Source organism: Anabrus simplex, chromosome 2, assembly GCF_040414725.1.
Source record: "Anabrus simplex isolate iqAnaSimp1 chromosome 2, ASM4041472v1, whole genome shotgun sequence".
NCBI classification, from domain to species: Eukaryota; Metazoa; Arthropoda; class Insecta; order Orthoptera; family Tettigoniidae; genus Anabrus; species Anabrus simplex.
The window spans coordinates 321,042,930-321,064,946 of record NC_090266.1 but is presented as its reverse complement, the minus strand read 5'-3'; the positions used below and the strand labels follow the sequence as shown (position 1 = coordinate 321,064,946).

At 39.1% G+C, this 22,017-nt stretch overlaps 1 protein-coding gene across 1 annotated transcript in view; it reads left to right on the top strand.

Moving 5' to 3' along the window:
- The window catches only part of apolpp (apolipophorin), an 89,047-nt gene extending 68,334 nt beyond the window's left edge, over nucleotides 1-20,713 (top strand). Inside the window, exons 40-55 of the mRNA XM_067140672.2 lie at nucleotides 1,144-1,364; nucleotides 3,582-3,880; nucleotides 6,209-6,336; nucleotides 6,425-6,565; nucleotides 7,478-7,621; nucleotides 7,741-7,903; nucleotides 8,259-8,461; nucleotides 8,574-8,807; nucleotides 8,903-9,039; nucleotides 9,325-9,494; nucleotides 9,994-10,180; nucleotides 14,260-14,575; nucleotides 17,042-17,162; nucleotides 18,373-18,494; nucleotides 19,528-19,725; nucleotides 20,586-20,713. Of these exons, the coding sequence (XP_066996773.2) occupies nucleotides 1,144-1,364; nucleotides 3,582-3,880; nucleotides 6,209-6,336; nucleotides 6,425-6,565; nucleotides 7,478-7,621; nucleotides 7,741-7,903; nucleotides 8,259-8,461; nucleotides 8,574-8,807; nucleotides 8,903-9,039; nucleotides 9,325-9,494; nucleotides 9,994-10,180; nucleotides 14,260-14,575; nucleotides 17,042-17,162; nucleotides 18,373-18,494; nucleotides 19,528-19,725; nucleotides 20,586-20,615 (2,814 nt within the window). The 3' untranslated portion in view covers nucleotides 20,616-20,713. The remainder of the gene's footprint in view (nucleotides 1-1,143; nucleotides 1,365-3,581; nucleotides 3,881-6,208; nucleotides 6,337-6,424; nucleotides 6,566-7,477; nucleotides 7,622-7,740; nucleotides 7,904-8,258; nucleotides 8,462-8,573; nucleotides 8,808-8,902; nucleotides 9,040-9,324; nucleotides 9,495-9,993; nucleotides 10,181-14,259; nucleotides 14,576-17,041; nucleotides 17,163-18,372; nucleotides 18,495-19,527; nucleotides 19,726-20,585) is intronic.
- Nucleotides 20,714-22,017: the final 1,304 nt, after the last annotated feature.

Sequence of the window (22,017 nt, the reverse complement as noted above, 5' to 3'; positions counted from 1 at the left end):
GTTACGCGAAGGTGAAACCTTATTTAATGAGATTTTTCTAGTGCCCCAAGTAACTTCAATTGTCGTAGTCCTTATTATCGTTACTGTGTTTGAGGTATTGTGTAAAAGCTGTGCATTGTAACTTACAAGTATTCTACCAAGAAATTTATGACAAAGAGTCAGTCTGAACATTGGAATTATTGATTAATTACAAACACTAATTTACTTGGTTAAGGAGCGAACTATGCCTAGTGATCCTCAACGATGGAGGTTTAATGAACAGGGCTCATCCGTAATGTTAAAAGGATTTCATAGAAATTTAGGTACAAACGAATGTTAGGTGCTTCAGCACTCTTTGCCCCGTCAGCTATTTCATCAAATCCTCAATGACTATTATGTGTAACTACACAGCGAAAGAGAATAATACATATTTTAAAATGCATTCCCTTTTCATCCACGAGTATCCGGCTGCGTAACGTAAATGTTAGCGCTAATAACTGCCGTCCTCAGGGACCTGGGTTCTTTTCCCGGTACTGCCAAAGATTTAAGAATGGGAGGAGGGCTGGAACGTGGTTAAAATGGTGCATGCAACTCGCCTCCATTGGGGTGTGCCTGGAAAAGCTGCACCACCTTGGGACGAGGGCACGAGTTCACTTACTTATCGAATTACCCATACGTGCGGAAAGTGGTGAGTGTAGAAGTAATGCAACCGTTGTAACAGCAAGTAAGAGGGGTTGCCTGTCCCCAGGGGCGACTCCAATGCTTTCTTCTTAAGTGAAGTAACAGTGACTTACTTTCGTAGTTAAAACGTTATGTGAAGCATGGAGAACGCAACACATTACATTTATCAATAGCATGAGTTCATCGAGCAATTCAGCTACTTCGAACACAGCAATCAAATCTGGAATAGAGTGAAATACTGTACTTGACACTGTAATCGAAATGCTTCAGATTTGTTCACAATTTCTTTATGTTCGTTTCTGTATGCTGTGTCACCCGCACCGAACATATCAAGTGTCTATACGCGTGAAACTTGTTATTATTAAGTTAACTGAATCCATTTTCAGTCCAAACTTCCAACACCCTGCTACACTCAAAGCCGGTATAATTAACTTTATTATTATTATTCGATGAAATTGTTCCATCATTATGCTCTGTTTTCAGGAGGAAGTTCGTCAAGACATAAGTAAAATGCTTCAGAAGGTGAAGAAGTTTGTCACTGACTTTGTAACCCAACTTAAGGATGAACTGATAAGTTTGTTGGACACGCTACGCAAAAATCAGCCCAATATCAAGCGTCTGATGGAAGTTGGTCAGCAGCAGATGAAGCTTATCAGGAATGAAATTGAGAATGATGCTGTCCTACATGAAATTTCTGAGAACCTGTAAGTAACATTATGTGAATATATTTTAAGAATAATTGAAACATTGCAACAAAAAGTTGGGGCTGATGACCTTAGATGTTAGGCCCCTTTAAACAAGAATCATTATCATCATCATCATCATCATCATCAAACAAGTAGTTCATAAGGGATGCGTATGTCCCTCGGCCTCTCCTTAGTGACTTCTTCTACTGTTAAAACAGTAACAAATCGGATTCAGGATCAAGATATTTACCCGCAGTAGGGAACTGTGTAGATTGGGTGGAGATCATTTATATCAAATATTTGAGGCCTCAGTAATGGTACATATACCATTATTACCTGTAAATCGAACTAGTTCCTTCATTATAAACTAACCTTTGTTCTACCTTTATTCCCAACGTTCCTTCATAAATATCCTCTTATGTAAGCTATTTATTAGTTTTTATGAAATTCATTTTCCTCCTGAGGTGTTTAACATAACTTCACGTATACAGATGAACATTTGAAGAGTTAGGGGGTGTTATTAACGACTTATCTCGTAAATTCCATTCGTAACGAATTCAGTGAACATGCGTATTTCGCTATTGTTGTTATCATTCTGGGATGTTTATTGCTATTTTTCGTGTTCTCTACCATTACTATGTAGCTAAAAGTAAGCTTAATAGTTTCCCATTCACAAATTACAGACAGCACTTGCAGTCTTCCTCGCGGACGTTCCTGATATCTGGAGTTTACTGAATAAAAATTTCACTGGTATCAGTTCACTTTCAACTCTACATTTTGATTATCATTTTACGAAGTATTTTTTTTTTTGCTAGTTGCTTTACGTCGCACTGACACAGATAGGTCTTACGGCGACGATGGGACAGGGAAGGGCTAGGAGTTGGAAGGAAGCGGCCGTGGCCTTAATTAAGGTACAGCCCCAGCATTTGCCTGGTGTGAAAATGGGAAACCACGGAAAACCATTTTCAGGGCTGCCGACAGTGGGGTTCGAACCTACTATCTCCCGAATACTGGATACTGGTCGCACTTAAGCGACTGCAGCTATCGAGCTCGATTTACGAAGTATTTACCCAGCAATTACTCTGTAGGAAGAACTATTAACATATTCTATGGTCAGAACAAAAACTCTTCCTTTGTACTTTCTGACGAGGCTTCTCGTTTTCTTTCAAAGCAGTTAATTTCGTTAGGATATTAAAAGTCTGCAATTAATTAATGATTCATGAATTTTATAAAAACGCATGGTTCCGAACGTAGTACCAGATGGTCTGAAGGTCTGAAAAGGGTAAACCCTATGTTATGAACAATAGATTGTGGTGTTTCAAGTGAATTCTTGACTTGTAAATGTAAAACGACCTATAAATATCTTTGTGTTGAAAAGCGTGTTAAACATGTTCGTGAAGATTAACATAAAAGAGTAAGCCACTGCTCAACGACCGTTTGAAGAGTACATTTAGATGATACACAATTAAGGCTTACTAACAAACCCACATAACTAAGTTCAAAAGAACCTCCTCTTCTTATTTTTCAAAGCTGACAGCCTGCAAATTGAAATCTGTGGTGTTCACTCTGTTGATGACATGGCCTAGGCTGACAGTCTTGGACTCACATATAGTATTTCTAAGAAATGTTCTAAATTTCTTAATTGCATAAGAACGTTATCGTCACAGGAACAGTTCATAACGTCTATAGTGAATACTCGGTACATGGGTAAACTTTTGAGAGAAGCATTTGTGATTATGCACAGTTGAAATTAAACCACAACATCTGGAAGAATATAACGTTCTCTTCGTTCATCGAGCAGATCGATCTCTTGTTTCCTAAACGAGGCCCCGATCAACATGTAATTCTAGAGAGCTGACAGACGGCAGTAGAATGGAGGTATTCATGAAAGATTCAAAAGGAAAATAATGAGCAAACAAACATAATATTATCTCTAGGAAAATGGAAGGGTAGTGTAAATGTGCTAACATTATCATCGAATTTCACAAACCGATGTGCGTTGGAGGTTTTTGGTTCTAGTTTGAAAATAAGTCCTTGTTAACTTTCTCCACTCTATACACTGAGTAATGTATAGAGAAAGCTCCGCAGTCAGTTATTTGTAATGCTTCTATTTCCCATGTATAATGTATGCAATTATCCTCAACTTATATGAATACACGTTTGTCTTATAAAATTATGAATTCCCACAACGATTCGCTATGACTCTACACTGTACTTTGAACTTCAATGTTGCAGGCAGAAGATCTTTGGAGAAGTAGCGGCCATCCTTGAGGAGACCATCAAGGAGGTTTCCAACGTTTTACAGTCTGTTTACTCTGCAATCTTAAGCTTTGAACATGCAGTCATTGAAGCCGTGAAGAATGCATCACCAGCTATTTCAGAAGCTTGGAAGAATGTCGTAGAATCAGTCATTGGATTGGTGGAGATTGCTTTGCAGGAATTGTCGGAAATTATTTCTGAAATTGCCAAGTTTGTGCAACTCTACGAAGCAGAGGTGAAGCAATATCTGTTGCTATTTACAGAATTCTTACAAGGTAAGAACAAGATTATTATTATTATCATTATCATCATTCATAATATCTACAATTTATTTGCCACACCACTTTCTAATGATAACGGCAGATATACCATAATAACAATAATAATAATAATAATAATAATAATAATAATAATAATAATAATAATAATAATAATAATAATAATAATAATAATAATAATAATACTATAATTTCGTATGGTAATTGCGACCATGGTGAGCTGCATCTGGCGTGTATGGGAAATTTCGTGTTATTGAGGTAAAATATAGTGTTGTGTGGGTGTATAGGTTGCAGGTATGTTGGGGACTGCACGAGCTCGCAGTCCCCGAGGCGAAGGAATTAACTATTTATGATTATATTCCTATACTGGGCCGGGAATTGAACTCAGAGCCCTCTGAACTGAAGACCAGTACGCTAATCATTCAGCCAACGAGCCGGACATTCAACATTACATACACATAATATTTTTAAAGTATCAAATTATATCAATAATGAAGTGATTTAAGAATATAAGAAAATTCCCTCTGATCTTTGTCTTTATTGTTTTGCGTCTTTCCTACAATTAATTAGTAACTGTTAATGAAGAATTCATTGTGTTGTATCAAAATATTTAGGCAAGTCTTACCAATATGTTCTAACACGTTACTATAATAATTTCTAATTCTTCAGTTCACATCCTGACCGAGGGTCTTATTTATACTGCCAGGACTCTCTTCTCTTCTTCCCTTGAACGCATAAGAACAGAGATAAAAGAGGGTACACATTCTTCTTGCAACAGAGATTTATGCACCACAATAATAATTCTACATATGTAATAAACAATTGAATTAGCATTGAAATTAAGAACATTAATGAGTCTGTAAGCTGAAGCTTAAACATCTATGGCTAATCTACTACGGGTTTCGTCCTAATTAAGATACCTTGAACAGATTAAAACAGGAATTCATCAAGATTCAGTTGTCTGTCTCTTACTGCTTCCTATTGTTATGGATATGCTCAGCGAGGGCATAAGGAAAGAGGCACCATGGCGTGGTGCTCTGTGTAGAGACAAGGGAGGAAGCACTGGAAGGTGGACAAATGTGGATAATCAGAAGCAAGACATAGCTTATGAGTCTGAGACGGAAGGAAACAGATATGATGGTGAATGCAATGGAAATCCCAACAAATTCAGGGACCTTGGTTCATTTATCCAACAAGATGGTGGCTTGGAGGAAACAAATAAAGAGCCGGATACAGTCCGCGTGGTGGAACTGAAGGAAGGTATATGCGACAGAAAATTGCCAGACAAGTTAAAAGGGAAGATCCATAAAGCTGTGACTTACGGAGCAGAAACGTGAACGATGACAAGATTATGGGCTGACAAACTGGATGTAGCATAGATGGGAATGCTGACAAGCAAGATAGGAAGCAGCAAGAAGGAAACTAAAACAGATACTAGTGTCGGAAAAGTCAGGGAAGGTGGACTCAGACGGTACGGGCACGTCAATAGAAAGGAACACATATATGTAAGAAGGAGGATTGTGGAAACGCTGCCTTAAGGGAAAGAGGAGTACAAGACGAAGGATGAACAGCACTCAAGACAACATGAACCTACGCGGAGTTGGCACATGACATACCGTTATGAAGTGAGAAAATTTGCATCAGCGACCCCACTAGAGGGACTAATTAGGCTGCAGAAAAAAAAATACAGATTAAAACATGCTATGTTAAAAGCATATATAAGTTAACTTATAGCTTTAAGTTACTTTATTATTTATTTATTTATTTATTTATTTATTTATTTATTTATTTATTTATTTATTTATTTATTTCTCAGGTTTTTCATTAATTGTTTCTCACCCTCTTGTATAAAAAAACTGAAAGCGGAAGAAATCATATTTGTTCCTCTCTTAGCTATTGTAAGTCTCTTCGTGCAAGACAGTCGAACTGCAATGGCAATTTGTTAAGTTCCTTTGTATGTGTTTTTTTCAGCATTTCTACAAATCATCCTTTCTTATATATAAATACAGTATATTATAAGCAACTACAATATAATGAAGTGTTATGAAATCAATGCTATAAAAATACTGAAGTAAAGAATTTAATGAGGACTACACTTTAAATTATGTAAATAATAGTTTTCGATTACATAATTGCCTTGTGAATTCCCACAGAAATACGCAATAGTGATTGCATCCCTCCATATGGGGTTGGCGTCAGGAAGGGCACCTGGTTGTAAAACGGTGCCAAATTCACATGTGTTACACAGTTCGCACCCCCGACCCCACAGGTGTGGGAAAAGCAGTAGAAGAAGAATTAACTTGTGAGTTCAATTAATTTTTTCAGATATTGGAAAAGTTGTCAGTGGAGCACTTCACAAGATTGTTGACGAACTGAGAGACTTTAGCAAGATTGTCGTGGACGAAGTTAAATCACTTAACATCTACAGTGAGGCAAAGAAGCGATACGCTGAGGTATGTTGTTGGTAGCATTAGCGTTTTCAGAGTGAGTAATTATTTATTTTCTTCTTTTGTTTATTATATTCACATACTCTATTCCCAGTTCATTGACGATTTGGAAAATTTGGACCTGGCATCAAAGATCTGGGGTCCTCTGCGAGAGATCCTTGCTTACATAAAGGAAGGACTACCAACTGTTGAGGTGCAGGACTTCGTTTCTCATCTCGAGGAATACATTGATAAGGTACTGTTATGGTTTCATTTAAAATTTACCTTTCAGATAATTTTGACATATTCGGTGTCGATGTGTTCCAGTTACCTATGTTGTTAATTTGTCACTTCTGTTGCCGTTCAGAATATCTCTAAATGGGATCCAGACTGATATCGATCAATGTTATGTTATGACAGTGTGTAGTAACTAAATTCTAGCTTGTGGTGTTCTGTTCTTATGTTTAGATTTATACAAACATAGAACACTGATTTAACATTAAAATCAATTTCTGAATGTTTACTCCAGCCCTTAGATTCATAAATAGACCCTTAACCTCTTTTGCTGCAGAATACTTGGAAGGCAATATATCTAACTTAGTTCTTCTTAACTTGGTACCAAAATTATTGTTTTCGTCCAGACAGTCTACGCTTCGTTTCGAAGTGGATTTTTAGGCTATATATTTGATCTGTTCTCTCAGTGAAAGTACTTAAACACTCTATTAATTCTCGAAAAATAATCCTTGGAATATATTAAAGTGTGTTTATGTCGTGTCTCTCACTAGGAAGTTTTATTCCATACTGTATTTGATCATTGTCTCCTGGTTTCGTTTGAGACCAGAAACTCAGTTTCTCTGTGAAATATTATCAGCTGCAAATTTACGCTATATTGCGTAAATCCAAAAGATATATCGTGTCTATCGTAAGTAAGTTCATTCCACAGAATGATGCCCTTGCAAGAAATTTCAAAGCACATGAAAATATACGTTTTACAGATTCAAAAGTATCTACAGAGATTCTGAACGTGTGCTAGAATCTGGAACCTTTTCCGTAATATGCTACGGTCATGCCCATGAAAATGAATCATTTGTTAACGATACATAATTTAATGATATAATATTCAATAGCTGAGTACGTCAGTTTCTTAGTTAATTATTTTCTTTTATAGGTCATCAAACATCAACCAGTTGACTACAAATCAGAAGTGAAGACCATTTATCAGAAGTTAGTGCGTGCTATCAAATCAGTGATCACAATGCTACGCGGCTATATGCAGGAACCCGATGTAGATGTGGGACTCCCAGGATACAAGGTGAGTGCCTTACGAGGATGAATGCACTTACGAAGATTTGAAATAAATGGGGATGTTTGCTGTTGAACTACAGCGAGCTCCAAGTTTAGTTCTTTAAGGAATGAAACATATTGTTCTAGGTTCCACTCTCCATCAGCTCTGTTCTGGATCTACCCCGTTTGGTTGCCGTAAGATTCAGTCCATTGTCCTATCTGATTTCTGAAGAACTGCCAGATTTACAAGAACTCTACTACACCTATAAACCAACCTTAGACCCATTGGACTGGATACCTCCATACAAAGGTAAGAATTACTCATAATATATTTTAAATGAGAAGAACAATTCTCCTAGTGTAGCCATTCGTTGACCTAATGGAATGAGACACCCCTCCCGAATGTTTGAACCTACCTTCCAGTCTTCTAGGGCATTGAATGCTCTTTATGTAGGTGATTTTACATTGACGTGTTATAATACTGACATTCTGCTTTTAACGTCAGGAGATCGGGTTGAGGAAGCTTCACCTATCTACTTATGTGACTGACATTTAAAGATAGGTTTGCATCTAAGTTTGTTGCAGTTCTTACTGTAACCATACTCTCAACACTGTTAACTTGGACGCAAAAGGACGTTGATACTAACGATTATACTTATTTTCAGCATATGGTATCTTGGTAGATTCGAACAACTTCTTCACATTTGATCATCGTCACTACAAATTGAAGGGCAGCTGCTCATACGTCCTTGCTCAAGACTATCACGATGGTAACTTCAGTATAGTGGCGAATTTGGAAGGCGGTCAACTTCAGTCAATCGCAATCACTGACGGCACTGACTCAATTGAACTGTTAGCGGACAGATCAGTAAGTGTACATTCATGTAACATCCATTAAACGTTTCCATTTTATCGTAGTATTAAATTGGCTGCTAAAATGTACATCATTACAAAAACACGTTATTTTTGTCTGCCAATAGTTGAAGGTGAATGGTGCTCCTCATGAGTATCCGGTAAGGCTGGGACAATTACGTGCCTGGAGGCAATACAGCAGTGCCCATATTAAGTCGACATCTGGTGTACATATCCACTGCCACACCGACTCGGACCTTTGCTTCATTGAAGTGTCAGGATTCTACTTCGCCAGGACACGAGGATTGCTCGGAACCATCAATTACGAACCATGGGATGACTTCATGACGCCTAACGGACATGTAAGACGAAGTTCACTTCTTTCTTTCTTTCTTATCGTGTAACATTATTGGCTTCCAGTACAGAAATAATGGTTACATTTACGTTTCCTTTGTAGGTTGCAACTAAAACTAGTGAGTTTGCTAACGCCTGGAAACTGAATGCTGGATGTCCTGATGTACCTGAAGAAGCTACCACTGGTGACACGTCCGTGACTGAATGTACTGATATCTTCTCAGGAAGCTCCGATGTCAGGTACGAAACATCCAAATATAGATGTATGTGTGTGTGTTCGTGCGTGTGTGCGTGTGTTATAGTTTGCCAGCGAATGATGTGCTCATGAACTTCCATCAACAACAGTCTTGTTGAATTATCACGGAGGTTCTCATTGTAAGGAAACAATGACGAACGGTTGTTGTTTATGTCCTTGGAATAAATACCGCAATGAATTAATAATAGGCCCATATTGGTTATGTGATTAAACAAAAATGTAGCATGTGACACATCACTAACATTAATTTCTCTCAACTTTGGTTTTAGGAACTGCTTCCCATTCGTTAATCCTTCAGGATTCCGAGAAGCTTGCAATGAAGCTGCCAGAAATGCTGGGGACGCAGGAGAGAAGAAGAAGATAGCTTGCGCCTTTGCAGCTTCCTATGTTGAAATCTGCAAGCACCACACTCCCGTCATCAATATACCCTCAAGCTGTGGTATGCATTTCACTGACTGTTCGAAACTACTTTACTCCTCATTAAATATTAAACGGATATTTATTTTTCATTTTACATTCACTTTAAGATAGTTTATGTTCTTTCAGCAATACCTTAAGTCAAAGATCCTTTCTTTTTTACAACTAGTTGTAAAACCTCTGTTATTATTTTGTCACTTAAATTCATCTATATCAAGATACCTGCGCTCTCTATGTCTTGTCTCAGGGATATTTTATCCGCTGTTAAAATCACTTCATGCGTACGGGAATTAAGAACTCTGTAGACAATGTCCATATATAATTAAGAGTTTTCTCTAAAGAAAATGTCTTTGTAGCAATGAACTGCCAGTGAATGACGTCAGAACTAAGTCACTGAATTATCACGTCCGAGTTCTAAGGCAGTTGTGTTCATGTATCGGATTTCTGTCATGTGACTTGTCTGATATTAAGGAAAGGGAAACAAAACCAATTAATAAGTGTTATAAATATACTTCTTCCAGCTTATTGCTCTGCAATTGGAGGCAAGAAATTCGGTGTTGGCGAGACTGAATCTCTGAAGGTTCCCCAACGTTCAGCGGATATCGTCGTCTTGGTTGAACAAGTTACAGACAACGCCGAGGTTTTCAAGGAACTTATCACTCCACTAGTACCCACACTCACCAATGATCTCAAATTCAAGGGAATCACGTAAGTCGTTTGGAAATTCTTTGATTAAAATGTACAAATTCAGAACGAATGTTTGTTTTATTTCATTTACTAATAGTTCCAAGAAAAATAATTGTTGTAAAATCCCAATATACAAGTCAAACTGCAGGAAAGCATGTTACTCTCTGATTCAAGTTACTTTTGGGATTTTTACTTACGTAAACATAAATATTGTAGACAACATAAAATAATGCCGGGCTGAGTGGCTCAGACGGTTGAGGCGCTGGCCTTCTGACCCTAACTTGACAGGTTCGATCCTGACACAGACCAGTGGTATTTGAAGGTGCTCGAATACGACAGCGTCGTGTCGGTAGATTTACTGGCACGTAAAAGAATTCCTGAAGGACTAAATTCCAGCACCTCGGCGTCTCCGAAAACTGAGTGGGACGTAAAGCCAATAACATTATAAACATAAAAATCATCCTCTTCATCGAAACAGTCATCATTTCGGTTCCGGGACAAATACACCTGATTTTGCTCAGAAGCTGGATACATTTCTCTTAGCTTCTGGTATTCTTCGTAGATTCACTTTTATGCCCCGAGGGTTTGGGTTTCCAACTAGAGAAATTGAACGAATTGTTTTTGGAACTGAAAGCCTTCTGGCCGTGTAGTGGAAACATCAATCAGTGATTTATTGTTTCACATGCTGTTAGAAACAACTTCTAATATACTATCACGTGTAGAATCTGGCATGCTAATATTGGAAAAATGGGGGAAAGTGAGCTCATACACTGGACGTTCTTGTAGATTATAAGAAAATGTGTCACAAGCTGAAAATCCAACCCTTGCTTCTTCATTTCAGGCCGTAGAATTCCAAACTTACGAAAGTGTATGACCTAGGATCCCCCAGGTATAAAAATTCAGTACTATTCCAGAAAGTATGGAATGTTTTGAAAATAAACGCGTGGCACAATGACGCAGTGTTTTTCATCAAAATCAAACGGTCTCACCATAAAAATGTAGTCTGTAGTCATCCAGATAAATATTTGCTTGGAACGAATTAATTCTGCATTCAGTGTACGAACATCTTCTCGGTTACATATGTTTCTCCAAGCAAATTTGAGCGCTTTCCATCTTCAACGTAACATTGTCTCCTTTTTTTCCCTCTAAAATTCGATAGGAAACCTTGCAGGTGAGCTTTTAGTTTTAGGTGACTCACGCTTTGACATCCAGTTTTACGCATAATCAGAACCACAGGTACCTTTTCATGTTAATAATCTCACATGTGTTGACCGGGATTAGGAGTATGGAAAGCCAAAAAAATTCTTTGGCATTGCAATATATTAAAATGCCCACCGTATCGCATCACTGGTGTGCGATATCCTTGTTTCTCATGGCGTGTAATCAGCGTAGTGAATACATCATACACGTTTTCTTCTTAGAATTCTGTTGAAGGTTATAAATAATACGATACAGTGATTTATTCAACAATATTGGGCTTTCCACATATCAGTTGACTTTGTGTTTATCCCGTAGGAAATGAGGTAAAATGCTGGGAGACTTTCAAATTCCACAAAGACCTTATTCAATTTCACACTGTGATATCCCTAACTGCTGTTAGCCAAGAATTCTACATTGAGAGACGGTTAGTAATGTTTATTAATTGTATGTATTATTGTATTATAATGTTGTGTTGTCTCCGGAGAGGCCTGGTCCAGGTCTTTTGATTTGACACCCGTAGGCGACCTGCGCGTCGTGATGAGGATGAAATGATGAAGACGGCATATAAACCCATTCCCCGTGCCAGGGGAATTAACGAATTATGGTTAAAATTCCCGACCGTGCCGGGAATCGAACCCAGGACCCCTGCGACCAAAGGCCAGCACGCTAACCATTTAGCCATGGAGCCGGACATAAATTCAAACTCGTATCCTCATCCCGAGGTGGTGCAGCTGTTTTCAGGCACACCCCCAGAGGAGGTGAGCTGCATGTACCATTTCAACCACATACCAGCCCTCCTGCCATTATTTAATTTCTGAAAGTAACGGGAATGGAACCCAGGTCCGTGAGGACGGCAGCAAATAACACTAACCGTTACGCTATGGAGGTGTATTGGATAACATTCGATGGTGAGTTCAGGGTTTTATGTCCTGAAGAATAATGTAGAAAGTGGAACTCGAAGATACTTCTATTACTTACCACACTCAACTTCTACCATCGTAAAACATACCATCAGAAACCGTCTTCATTGGATGTAATACAGTTATCTAGATACTTACTGGTTGTCTACATAGCGTAATGTGGACGAGTCATTACATCTATCGACTGATTCTTGAATAGTAACGATTCTTTCATGGATTCTGTCTACTGTTTGGATGATGGGCACTGAAGTGAACATAATGTGTTCATCTTAATATTATTTAAATGTGAAAGAAATTCTTCTTTTTATGCTACTTCTTCTCCTTCCTGAACGTTTTCCCAATTTATTAGAGTCGATTATTCATATGGATTTGGCCCAGTTTACTGCCGGTTACCTTTCCTGTCTCCAACCCTGTACGCAGGAATGTATTCTTTATTGTGTGTTTCTGTGATGGTTGGTTGTGAGGAGTGTTTTGTGTAGATAGAGATATGTGTATTAAGACGAACACTAAGACCCAGTCCCCAAGCTAGAAGTATTAACCATACACAGTAAAAATCCCAAGCCCAGCCGGAAATTGAACCTGGGACTCTCTAAACCGAAGGCCATTACGCTGACTATTCATCCAAGGAGCTGGACAAAAATAAAGTTAACATAGTGTGAAATTAAACGGGCGAAATTATTTGATGTATTCGTTTCGAAAGTCATGGGATAGGGGCCTCCTCTATCTCGACCAAGTGCAGTAACTCGTCGTGGCATCGATTCCACAAGAGGAGGAAAAATCTGAGGAGAGATTCTGACCCATGTCGTTTGGATAGCTAGCCACAGCTTCCTGCTATTTGTAGGGACAGGTAGGCCATCACGACCCATAAATGCTCATTAGGGTTCATATCAGATGAATGAGGTGACTATAGCAGTCGTTGAAACTCTCCAGAATGCTCCTCGAACCAATTTTGGACAAGTTCAGCTCGATGACATGATGCATTATCCTGCTGGAATATCTCATCCTTGTAGTGTTACTTGAAGTGCATGAAGGGCTGCAAGTGGTCACCAGGCATTCAACGTAGCAGCCATTGATCAACGACCTGTTCAGGTGGATCAGCGGATCCAGCCAATGCTATGAGGACATACCAGCTACCACCAGCCTGTATGGTGCCTTGTTGACAAATGGTGTCCATGAATCATAGGACGTGCACCATATCCGAACCCACCATCGTCTCGAATTAACTGGAACAATGACTCATCCGAGCAAGCTACATGTCTCCAGTCATCCAGGGTCCAATTTGGAACGTCACGCGTCCGTGTGAGACGCTGTGCCCTCTGGTATGTCTTCTGCTCCCACATCTCACTGACGTTGAAGAACGCTGCACTGACCTGCTGGATATACATCTGTTATCTCCTGTGTTGAGTGTGAGTTTGATGTGAACTAAAGTGGCTTGTTTGATACCATGGACAATTCTTGCCAGACGCCGCTAATCGCGATCGTTAAACACCCGGGTCGGTCACTGCGCTGTTTATTGCGGGAGGCATTATCTTCCATGAGGTATTCCCGATACACACGTGACACCATCGATCGAGGAATGCTAAATGTCCGCCCAACTTCAACAATGGAATGTTCCGTTCATCATGCCCCATTTGAAAGACGACAGTTCACGTCGCCAGCACAGACGGTGCTGGAATGTTAGATCACATCTGATACGAGTCTGGGCACTTCCAAGACTACTGCTATCGCATGTCAGTGTATGTAAAACATTATTTTCGTCTCTTGTAATGTAAATAATTATTTTAAAATGTTGTGCTTCGTTTTACTAGATATACTTTGATATCCCTGCACAATAAATCGATGAACATGAATGTAATTCCTGTAGTAATGCCACCCTACCCTCCTTCCTTACATTTCTTCCTGCACTGTGAACTTGCCGAGTTCTCCTTGTTCCAGTTATTTTAATAGAAAGTAATAATTTTGATTCTCCTTTTTTTCTAGTGATGTTAAGTTCTTCCTCATTGGTTACGGCGCCCCAGGACAGAAATGGCCCAACCATTACACATCAGGTGGAGATCTCGGTTTTGGTGGAAAGGACATCACATTCTCCCCGGTTGATCCAGAAGTTAACATCACTATTGACAGTACCAAGAGCGCTCTCCAGTGGCTAAAACAGCGGTGGAACGTTGCAGTAAGGGAAATCAGTCAGGTGGAAGCGTTCGTGGAAGCCACCAAGTTCCCATTCCGTGTGGGAACTGTAAAGGCCATCGTCAGTGTAATAGCCACGCCGTGCGAGAAGACCAACGCGCTCTCCCCCGTAAGTACTGTACCTTATATCTCTGCAAGTATGATGGTCTCGGCGTTTGAAACACTAAACGATTAGATTGGAACTTAGTGCAAATGTGCAGTACATCACAATCGCATTATTCTTCATTGGCAGTGTGTGTTCAGTAAACCACATTTCATAGTGTTTCTCATTAAACCAAATATTTTCATGAGTTACCGAATCAAGATTTTAAATTATTCTCTTGGCCTTTATTTTGAATTGAAATTTTTTTAATGAAGTTAATTGACTTTCTCAGATCTTATCGCTTTAATTCATTTCCAATGTACTTGACGTCGTTACTCAACGAAAAACATTTTCCTCAGTCATTACTGCATTTATCTATCTGCATGAACTTGAAATCTGAACTATTAGTGTCCATAAAAGACGAGGTCTGAAATTTAAAGTGGAAGAATGTGTACTAACTTCGTAAGTCGACAAACTTCGCCGAGCGAGTTGGCTGTGCGGTTAGGGTCCCGCAGCTGTGAACTTGCAGTCAGGAGATTGTGGGTTCGAATCCCACCGTCGGAATCCCTGAAGGTGTTTTTCCGTGTTTTCCCATTTTCACATTTACGACGTGTTTGTGTGACGTTAAGCAAAAATTTCAAAAAAAGAAAATCGACAAGCTTCGTCTTTTATCCCAAAGCAATTCACTATCTATGAACTAATTTACATTGTTTAGAGCAATATCAGTCATGCCAATTCAGTTTAATAATAATAATAATAATAATAATAATAATAATAATAATAATAATAATAATAATAATAATAATCAGGGGAAGAAGAAAAGGGGCACGACACTTGTCTCAGAACGCGAATCACGGAAACTTCGGTTGAGATTGTCTCCAGAACCAGTTCGTAGTGGTGGAAAGGGCATCTTGTTTTAAATACCCAAATTAAACCGGGTCGATGTAACGATTGGAAAGTGGTGTTAAAGAAGAAAATAGAGATGCTATTTGCTTTACGTCGCACCGACACAGATAGGCGTTATGTTGACGGTGGGACAGGAAAGGGCTAGTAGTGGGAAGGAAGCGGCCGTGGTCTTAATCGAGATACAGCCCCAGAATTTTCCTGGTGTGAAAATGCGAAACCACGGAAAACCATTTTCAAGGCTGCCAAAACTGGGGTTCGAACCTACTATCTCCCGAATACTGGATACTAGCCGCACTTGAGCGACTGCAGCTATCGAGCTCGGTAAAAAATAGAGATGATGAGTACATTTAGATGAAGTACCTTATCGTCTTAAAAAGAGTACGGGTATCTTCATTTCAGACTTATTAACGTTAAAATGACTAAAAGAGACATGTATTTTGAAATCATCACGCTTGTTAAGAAACACCAGTAAAATATTTCTTTACAATAATGTGGTGCACTTTGGGGTATACTTTTGAATACAGTGTACAGTATGTTCAGTTCTGATTAATGTTGTCAAATAAATACGTATTACTATTTTTGAAATATCTTCTGTCAAATGATTATATTAAACTTACAATTTTCATTTTCAAGGAGCTATTAATATCTTAGCAATATCTTCGATTATTAGTTGATATATATTTAAAATTCCTACCTGGCTCTTCTTCTTCTTCTTTATCAGTTTACCCTCCAGGGTCGGTTTTCCCCTCGGACTCAGCGAGGGATCCCATCTCTACCGCCTCAAGGGCAGTGTCCTGGAGCTTCAGACTCTGGGTTGGGGGGTAAAACTGGGGAGGATGACCAGTACCTCGCCCAGGCGGTCTCACCTGCTATGCTAAACAGGGGCCTTGCGGGGGGATGGGAAGATTGGAAGGGATGGACAAGGAAGAGAGGAGGAAGCGACCGTGGCCTTATGTTAGGTACCATCCCGGCATTTGCCTGGAGGACTAGGGGGAAACCCACGGAAAACGACTTCCAGGATGGCTGAGGTGGGAACGGAATCCACCTCTTCTCAGTTGACCTCCCGAGGCTGAGTGGACCTCGTTCCAGCACTCGTACCGCCGGGAATCGAACCCGGGCCTCCGGGGGTGGCAGCTAATCACACTAACCACTACACCACAGAGGCGGACATATTTTCCTTCCAACCAATGATAGATTGTAGCTTCCACGTTGTCGGTGTAATTTACGATTTCATTCTATTAATTTTGTTTTCAGTTTTACTGATTTAGAATGATATATATTTTTTACGTAACTACAGTACTGATTTTGAAACAGTGACTTCTTTTTTTTCAAGGTTATTCATGTGTTTCATACCACTTAACCTTCAAAATACTCATATATTTCATTTGTGTATATTTCATTTTTTTCTGTCAGTAATTATTTTGCTAGGCATATACCTATAAAAATATTTTCCTTGTTACTCAGTAAATTGCTAACGATCAACTCTTGCGAATAAGTATGTATTGTAATTGAGAGTATGGTGTGAATGAATAGAGAACTAGACATAGTATGATTATCTCCATCTGACAGAACGTTTCTCTCTTTTAGGTGGCTCTTGCGTTTTCCGCTAGACTGTACAATGAACTTGGCATCAACACACACTTGATTACACCAGTTGAAAATATCTATGCCGAGGGTAAAGAAGAGAAGCAGATCAAGCAGCTTGTAGGTAAGTTTATATTGACATATCCATTTATTATACATATCCAGGAAGAGGAAATAAAGGTCTGCAAGACATCATTTCGTAATGCAATTATGAATGCAGTCAAATGGATGTAAAACAATTAGCTTTGTTTACTTATGAGTGAATATCTCAAATTTGCCATCGAACGCTAGTTGTAAATAACAATACTTACAGACATGGTATGCCATAATTCTCGAGTGCTGTGTGTAATTCAGATGTTATTCATCCATTACTCACACGTGGTTAGCTCACCAGAATAATAATGGTAATAGGTATACCTAATATTTAATGAAGAAGAAGAACTTCATTATCGTCCTGATTTTCACTTCATTCCTCAAGCTGGAAGAGACTCAAATTTTGACTAACTTCATGTAGAATACCGAATAACTGTTTACACAAACATAGGCCAAATGCATGCCATCAACATAGGTAGAAGATGAAGGGTATGAATGATCTCATTGTCATCATTGATAGTATGTAAACTCAGCAGAAACATATAATGAGTACTGTTGCCAGTCACATTCTAATTAAGTTGTATTCCACAACGCGTTTCAGAGCCTAGGTAAAAAATTTAAGAAACATGTAAGTTAACAGAAACTATACATCTATGCGTTCCCTGTTCTGAATCAATGAGAAACTTGCTCTATATACCAGTATATGATTAAAATCAAAGTAATGGGAATTTATTCCTCCTGAGCGAAAGTGAAATCATGCTTTTTTTTTTTTGCTAGTTGCTTTACGTCGCACCGACACAGATAGGTCTTATGGCGCGACGATGGGACGGGAAAGGGCTAGGAGTGGGAAGGAAGCGGCCGTGGCCTTAATTAAGTTACAGCCCCAGCATTTGCCTGGTGTGAAAGTGGGAAACCACGGAAAACCATTTTCAGGGCCCCCGACAGTGGGGTTCGAACCTACTATCTCCCGAATACTGGATACTGCCCGCACTTAAGCGACTGTAGCTATCGAGCTCGGTGTGAAATTATGACGGGAAGTTATGTTTGACATGATTTACCATGACTCCTTGCACTCATCCTTCATAAGTATTTCATGGCAACAAGGCGGTTTTCAGTGCGCCACTAGGCCGCACCTGATCACTTCCTCTCTCATTTCCTGGGTACATTACATTCGCCGATAGCGAAGTCTATCATTGGAATTTTGTCAGTAATTTTTGAGATTCATATTCTTTGTTTTCTAGGTTTTGATGATGAAGCTACATTCAGTTTGAATGACGCTAAGAAGAAGGTCCTGGAAGGTGATCACGAGTTGAGGAAGAATCTGGACTACACTTCTACCGTCTGCACCGAAGGCGCTCAGAAGGTACGAGTATGTCATGCTTACCGGTCCTAGCCTGCACAGGAAATTAAACTGACCTGTGCCTATTACTTAGAGAAAATTGAATCTCTGGTTTAGTTCTTATCCCGCCACGCAATTTACAAGTAACATTTGGACATAAAGTGAGGTGTGCGCACCTGCAGGAACGAAAACGACTGAGACATTTTCAGACAACCATTTGAAACTGAGAAATGTTGATGGAAATACGATATACACTATTTATGTGATCCATAACTTAACCCTGAAGTACCATCTTCAAGGGGAGACCCTATAGCACAATATTTCACTCCATTAAAAACTGTATCAGTCATTTGAGAAACCCCACATATTCATTTTTGTGTAATATTTGAGTTATTTGAATTATCACTTGATTATCATTTGAGTTAGCATTGTACTAAGAAGCAAGATAGAGCAGGATACGGAGAAACACATGTTCGTTCAACTACTGATTTAATTATCATTTTTATCAGTTTTATTTATATTTATCAAGAGTTACTTATTCGGATATGAGGGATTTCTCAAGAAACTCGTTCAAATGTGATGTTTCGATTAATCTAAAATGGTGATCAACTTCTGAGAAGGGACATTCGTAAGTTTTTTGCATTGCCATTCAGAAATTACTTTCATAAACAACTTATCCCTTTACCAGTGCCCAAAATTCCGTATCAAAACAAAAGTTTGTGAGGTACGAGATTTCATCTTATCTCCTTGTATACTATTTTGTGCGCTGAATGTTGAAAAGAACTAATATCCAACATTTATATGCAACACACGCTGATAGCTATCGAACGTTTTGGAAATGTCGTAACTGTACAATATTTGAGTGGCAGATGGAACTCGCGGAATACAGGCTTACTGGTGAAGGGATAAGAAGACATACATAGACAATACACTACTGCAATTCTTTGTCCCTTTTCTATCAAAATTGATAAAAGTGTGAACAGAGTTCAATAATAAATACAAATTCTGCTAATAAGATAGAAAGATGCGGTCTTTACATAGTACATTCTGTTTGCAGATCCATGGTGCTGTGTTCAATTCCAACAACTTTGTGAATGCCAAGCAACCCGCAAGGAAACAATTCATCCAAGTTGTATCTCACCGCATCGCAGATTCTCTCGCATCTGTTGAGCTCACAGAAGACTGCACGTGCTTGCTGCTTCATGGAGTTCACCCAACTCCCGTCTGCAGGGTGAAAAATCGCCGAGAAAAGGAAGTGAGTGTTAAACAAACTACGCATTAACTATGTAAGAATCAAGCTAGTTACTTCAAAGATATTCACTAGATATTTATAGTTTACTGAGAAAAGGTCATCACGACCTTTTATCTAATCGGCTCATGACTTAGAATCTATAATGAGAGGTATCTGCATCCAGTAAGATATAATTTAGGGGAATTTGTTTAATTGTAGATACACAAACATAAAAACAGTAGATTTTGTTAATAACCATGTGTTGCACAGATTACCTATGTAGTATACATTCCATTTACGATTAAAGAATGTGGGTGTTAGAGAAAGTACCATGAAGTGAGACACTGAGAAGTGAGTAAGCTTTCGATTCTATTAAATGAGGAAGAGGTGAAGAATGAATTGATAACATTATTTTTAGAGGTAGCATGGCTTACCTTAAAGGCCGTTCGTGATAACTGAACAAATGTCATGGGAGGTGAGGAGTTAAGATTGAGGAAGTCATTTTGTCAGCAAATCTCAAATATTTGGCAATCAGCAAGTGAAAGATTCATATTCTTGGAATAAACTTCACACAGGACTAAGGACGTTTATCCGAGCACTAAGATGAAAATTGCTGTGAGTCATTCTTAGAAGATGTAAACTATAAAGGGATTGGTAAATAGCAGTTTTGACAGCTACCCCGATGCCCCAGTGAATGGTTATAATCATATCATCTTCCCCGGAAGTCCTGGTTAAGGTTATGAATTGAATGTACTCTTCCTCCTAAACTCTGATTACCTGTAGATTTGGTATATTTTAAAATCCACTGTGGTTTAGGCTGAAACCTTCATCTGTTTAAGAAATACTGCAGCAAATAATTGTTCTGTTCTTTACTTTTGTTTCAGCACACGAAAGTGAAGGGCGTTAAAGGCTGAAGTAAATAGGGAAGTTTCGAAGATTTAACATCAAATTTAAAAAAACTGTATGATAAGCGTTTCTAGAAAATAAAATTATTTTTAGTTTTCCTTTGGGATATTGTGATTTTATTTACCCTTTCCTCGTTCCCTTAGTCTCTGTTAAATAATCTCAGAGCCATAAGTAATACATTGAACAACCAGTTATGAATAACTAACTGTAGGCTGCCTCTAAAACTAACTCAATATCAAACATCATCGTCCTTTTCGATTTTTCTGTAAGTCTTGGAATCAAGAAATTGGTACATATTCCTGTTTGAATTCTTGCATTATTTCAGTTACAGGATTAATATCTTATTGATATGCTTTCCTATCATACTACATATTTTAGTTACTTTAACTAACTGTCATGGTTCATGTTTGTGGGTTACTGTAGTCACGTCCTAGTTCGTGAACCATGGGCAACGGCTGAGTGGCCTAGTAAGTGGTCCTGAGAGTCGGGATACCAGTTGCTATGGAATGGGAGTGGGCATCTCGGACATATTCTGAGTCGTGGCCCTCCTTGTGCTCAGGCGGCTAGGACTATACAATTCACCGGTTGTCCATAACCCGTTAGAGGAGAGATCCTCACTTGGACTATGTGCAAGTGGGGCAGCATCCTGCTTCATGAATTTACCGAGCTCAGAACACTTTAAGCATACCTCGGACCTATGGTAGTAATGGAGTCCCACTCCCATTTGACAGGTGAGGGACTCCTTGGAAACAACTTGGTGAACGAAATGGAATTCGACGGGGAGCTATCAATATTAATGGGGCTTATGGAAGAAAGAAGGTAGAACTGGCTGAGTCAGCAAAGAGGATGCATCTGGATGTGCTAGGAGTAAGTGATATTCGGGTAAGGGGAGATAATGAGGAAGAGATAGGAGATTATAAAGTGTACTTGACGGGTGTTAGAAAGGGAAGGGCAGAGTCTGGGGTAGGGCTCTTTATCAGGAATACCATTGCACGCAACATAGTTTCTGTTAGGCACGTAAATGAGCGAATGATGTGGGTAGATTTGTCAGTGGGAGGAATTAAGACAAGAATTGTGTCCGTGTATTCACCATGTGAGGGTGCAGATGAGGATGAAGTTGACAAGTTTTATGAAGCATTGAGTGACATCGTGGTCAGGGTCAGCAGCAAGGATAGAATAGTGGTAATGGGCGATTTCAATGCGAGAGTTGGGAATAGAACTGAAGGATACGAAAGGGTGATTGGTAAATGTGGGGAAGATATGGAAGCTAATGGGAATGGGAAGCGTTTGCTGGACTTCTGTGCTAGTATGGGTTTAGCTTACGAATACATTATTCAAGCATAAGGCTATTCACCGCTACACATGGGAGGCTAGGGGTACCAGATCCATAATAGATTATATCTTAACAGA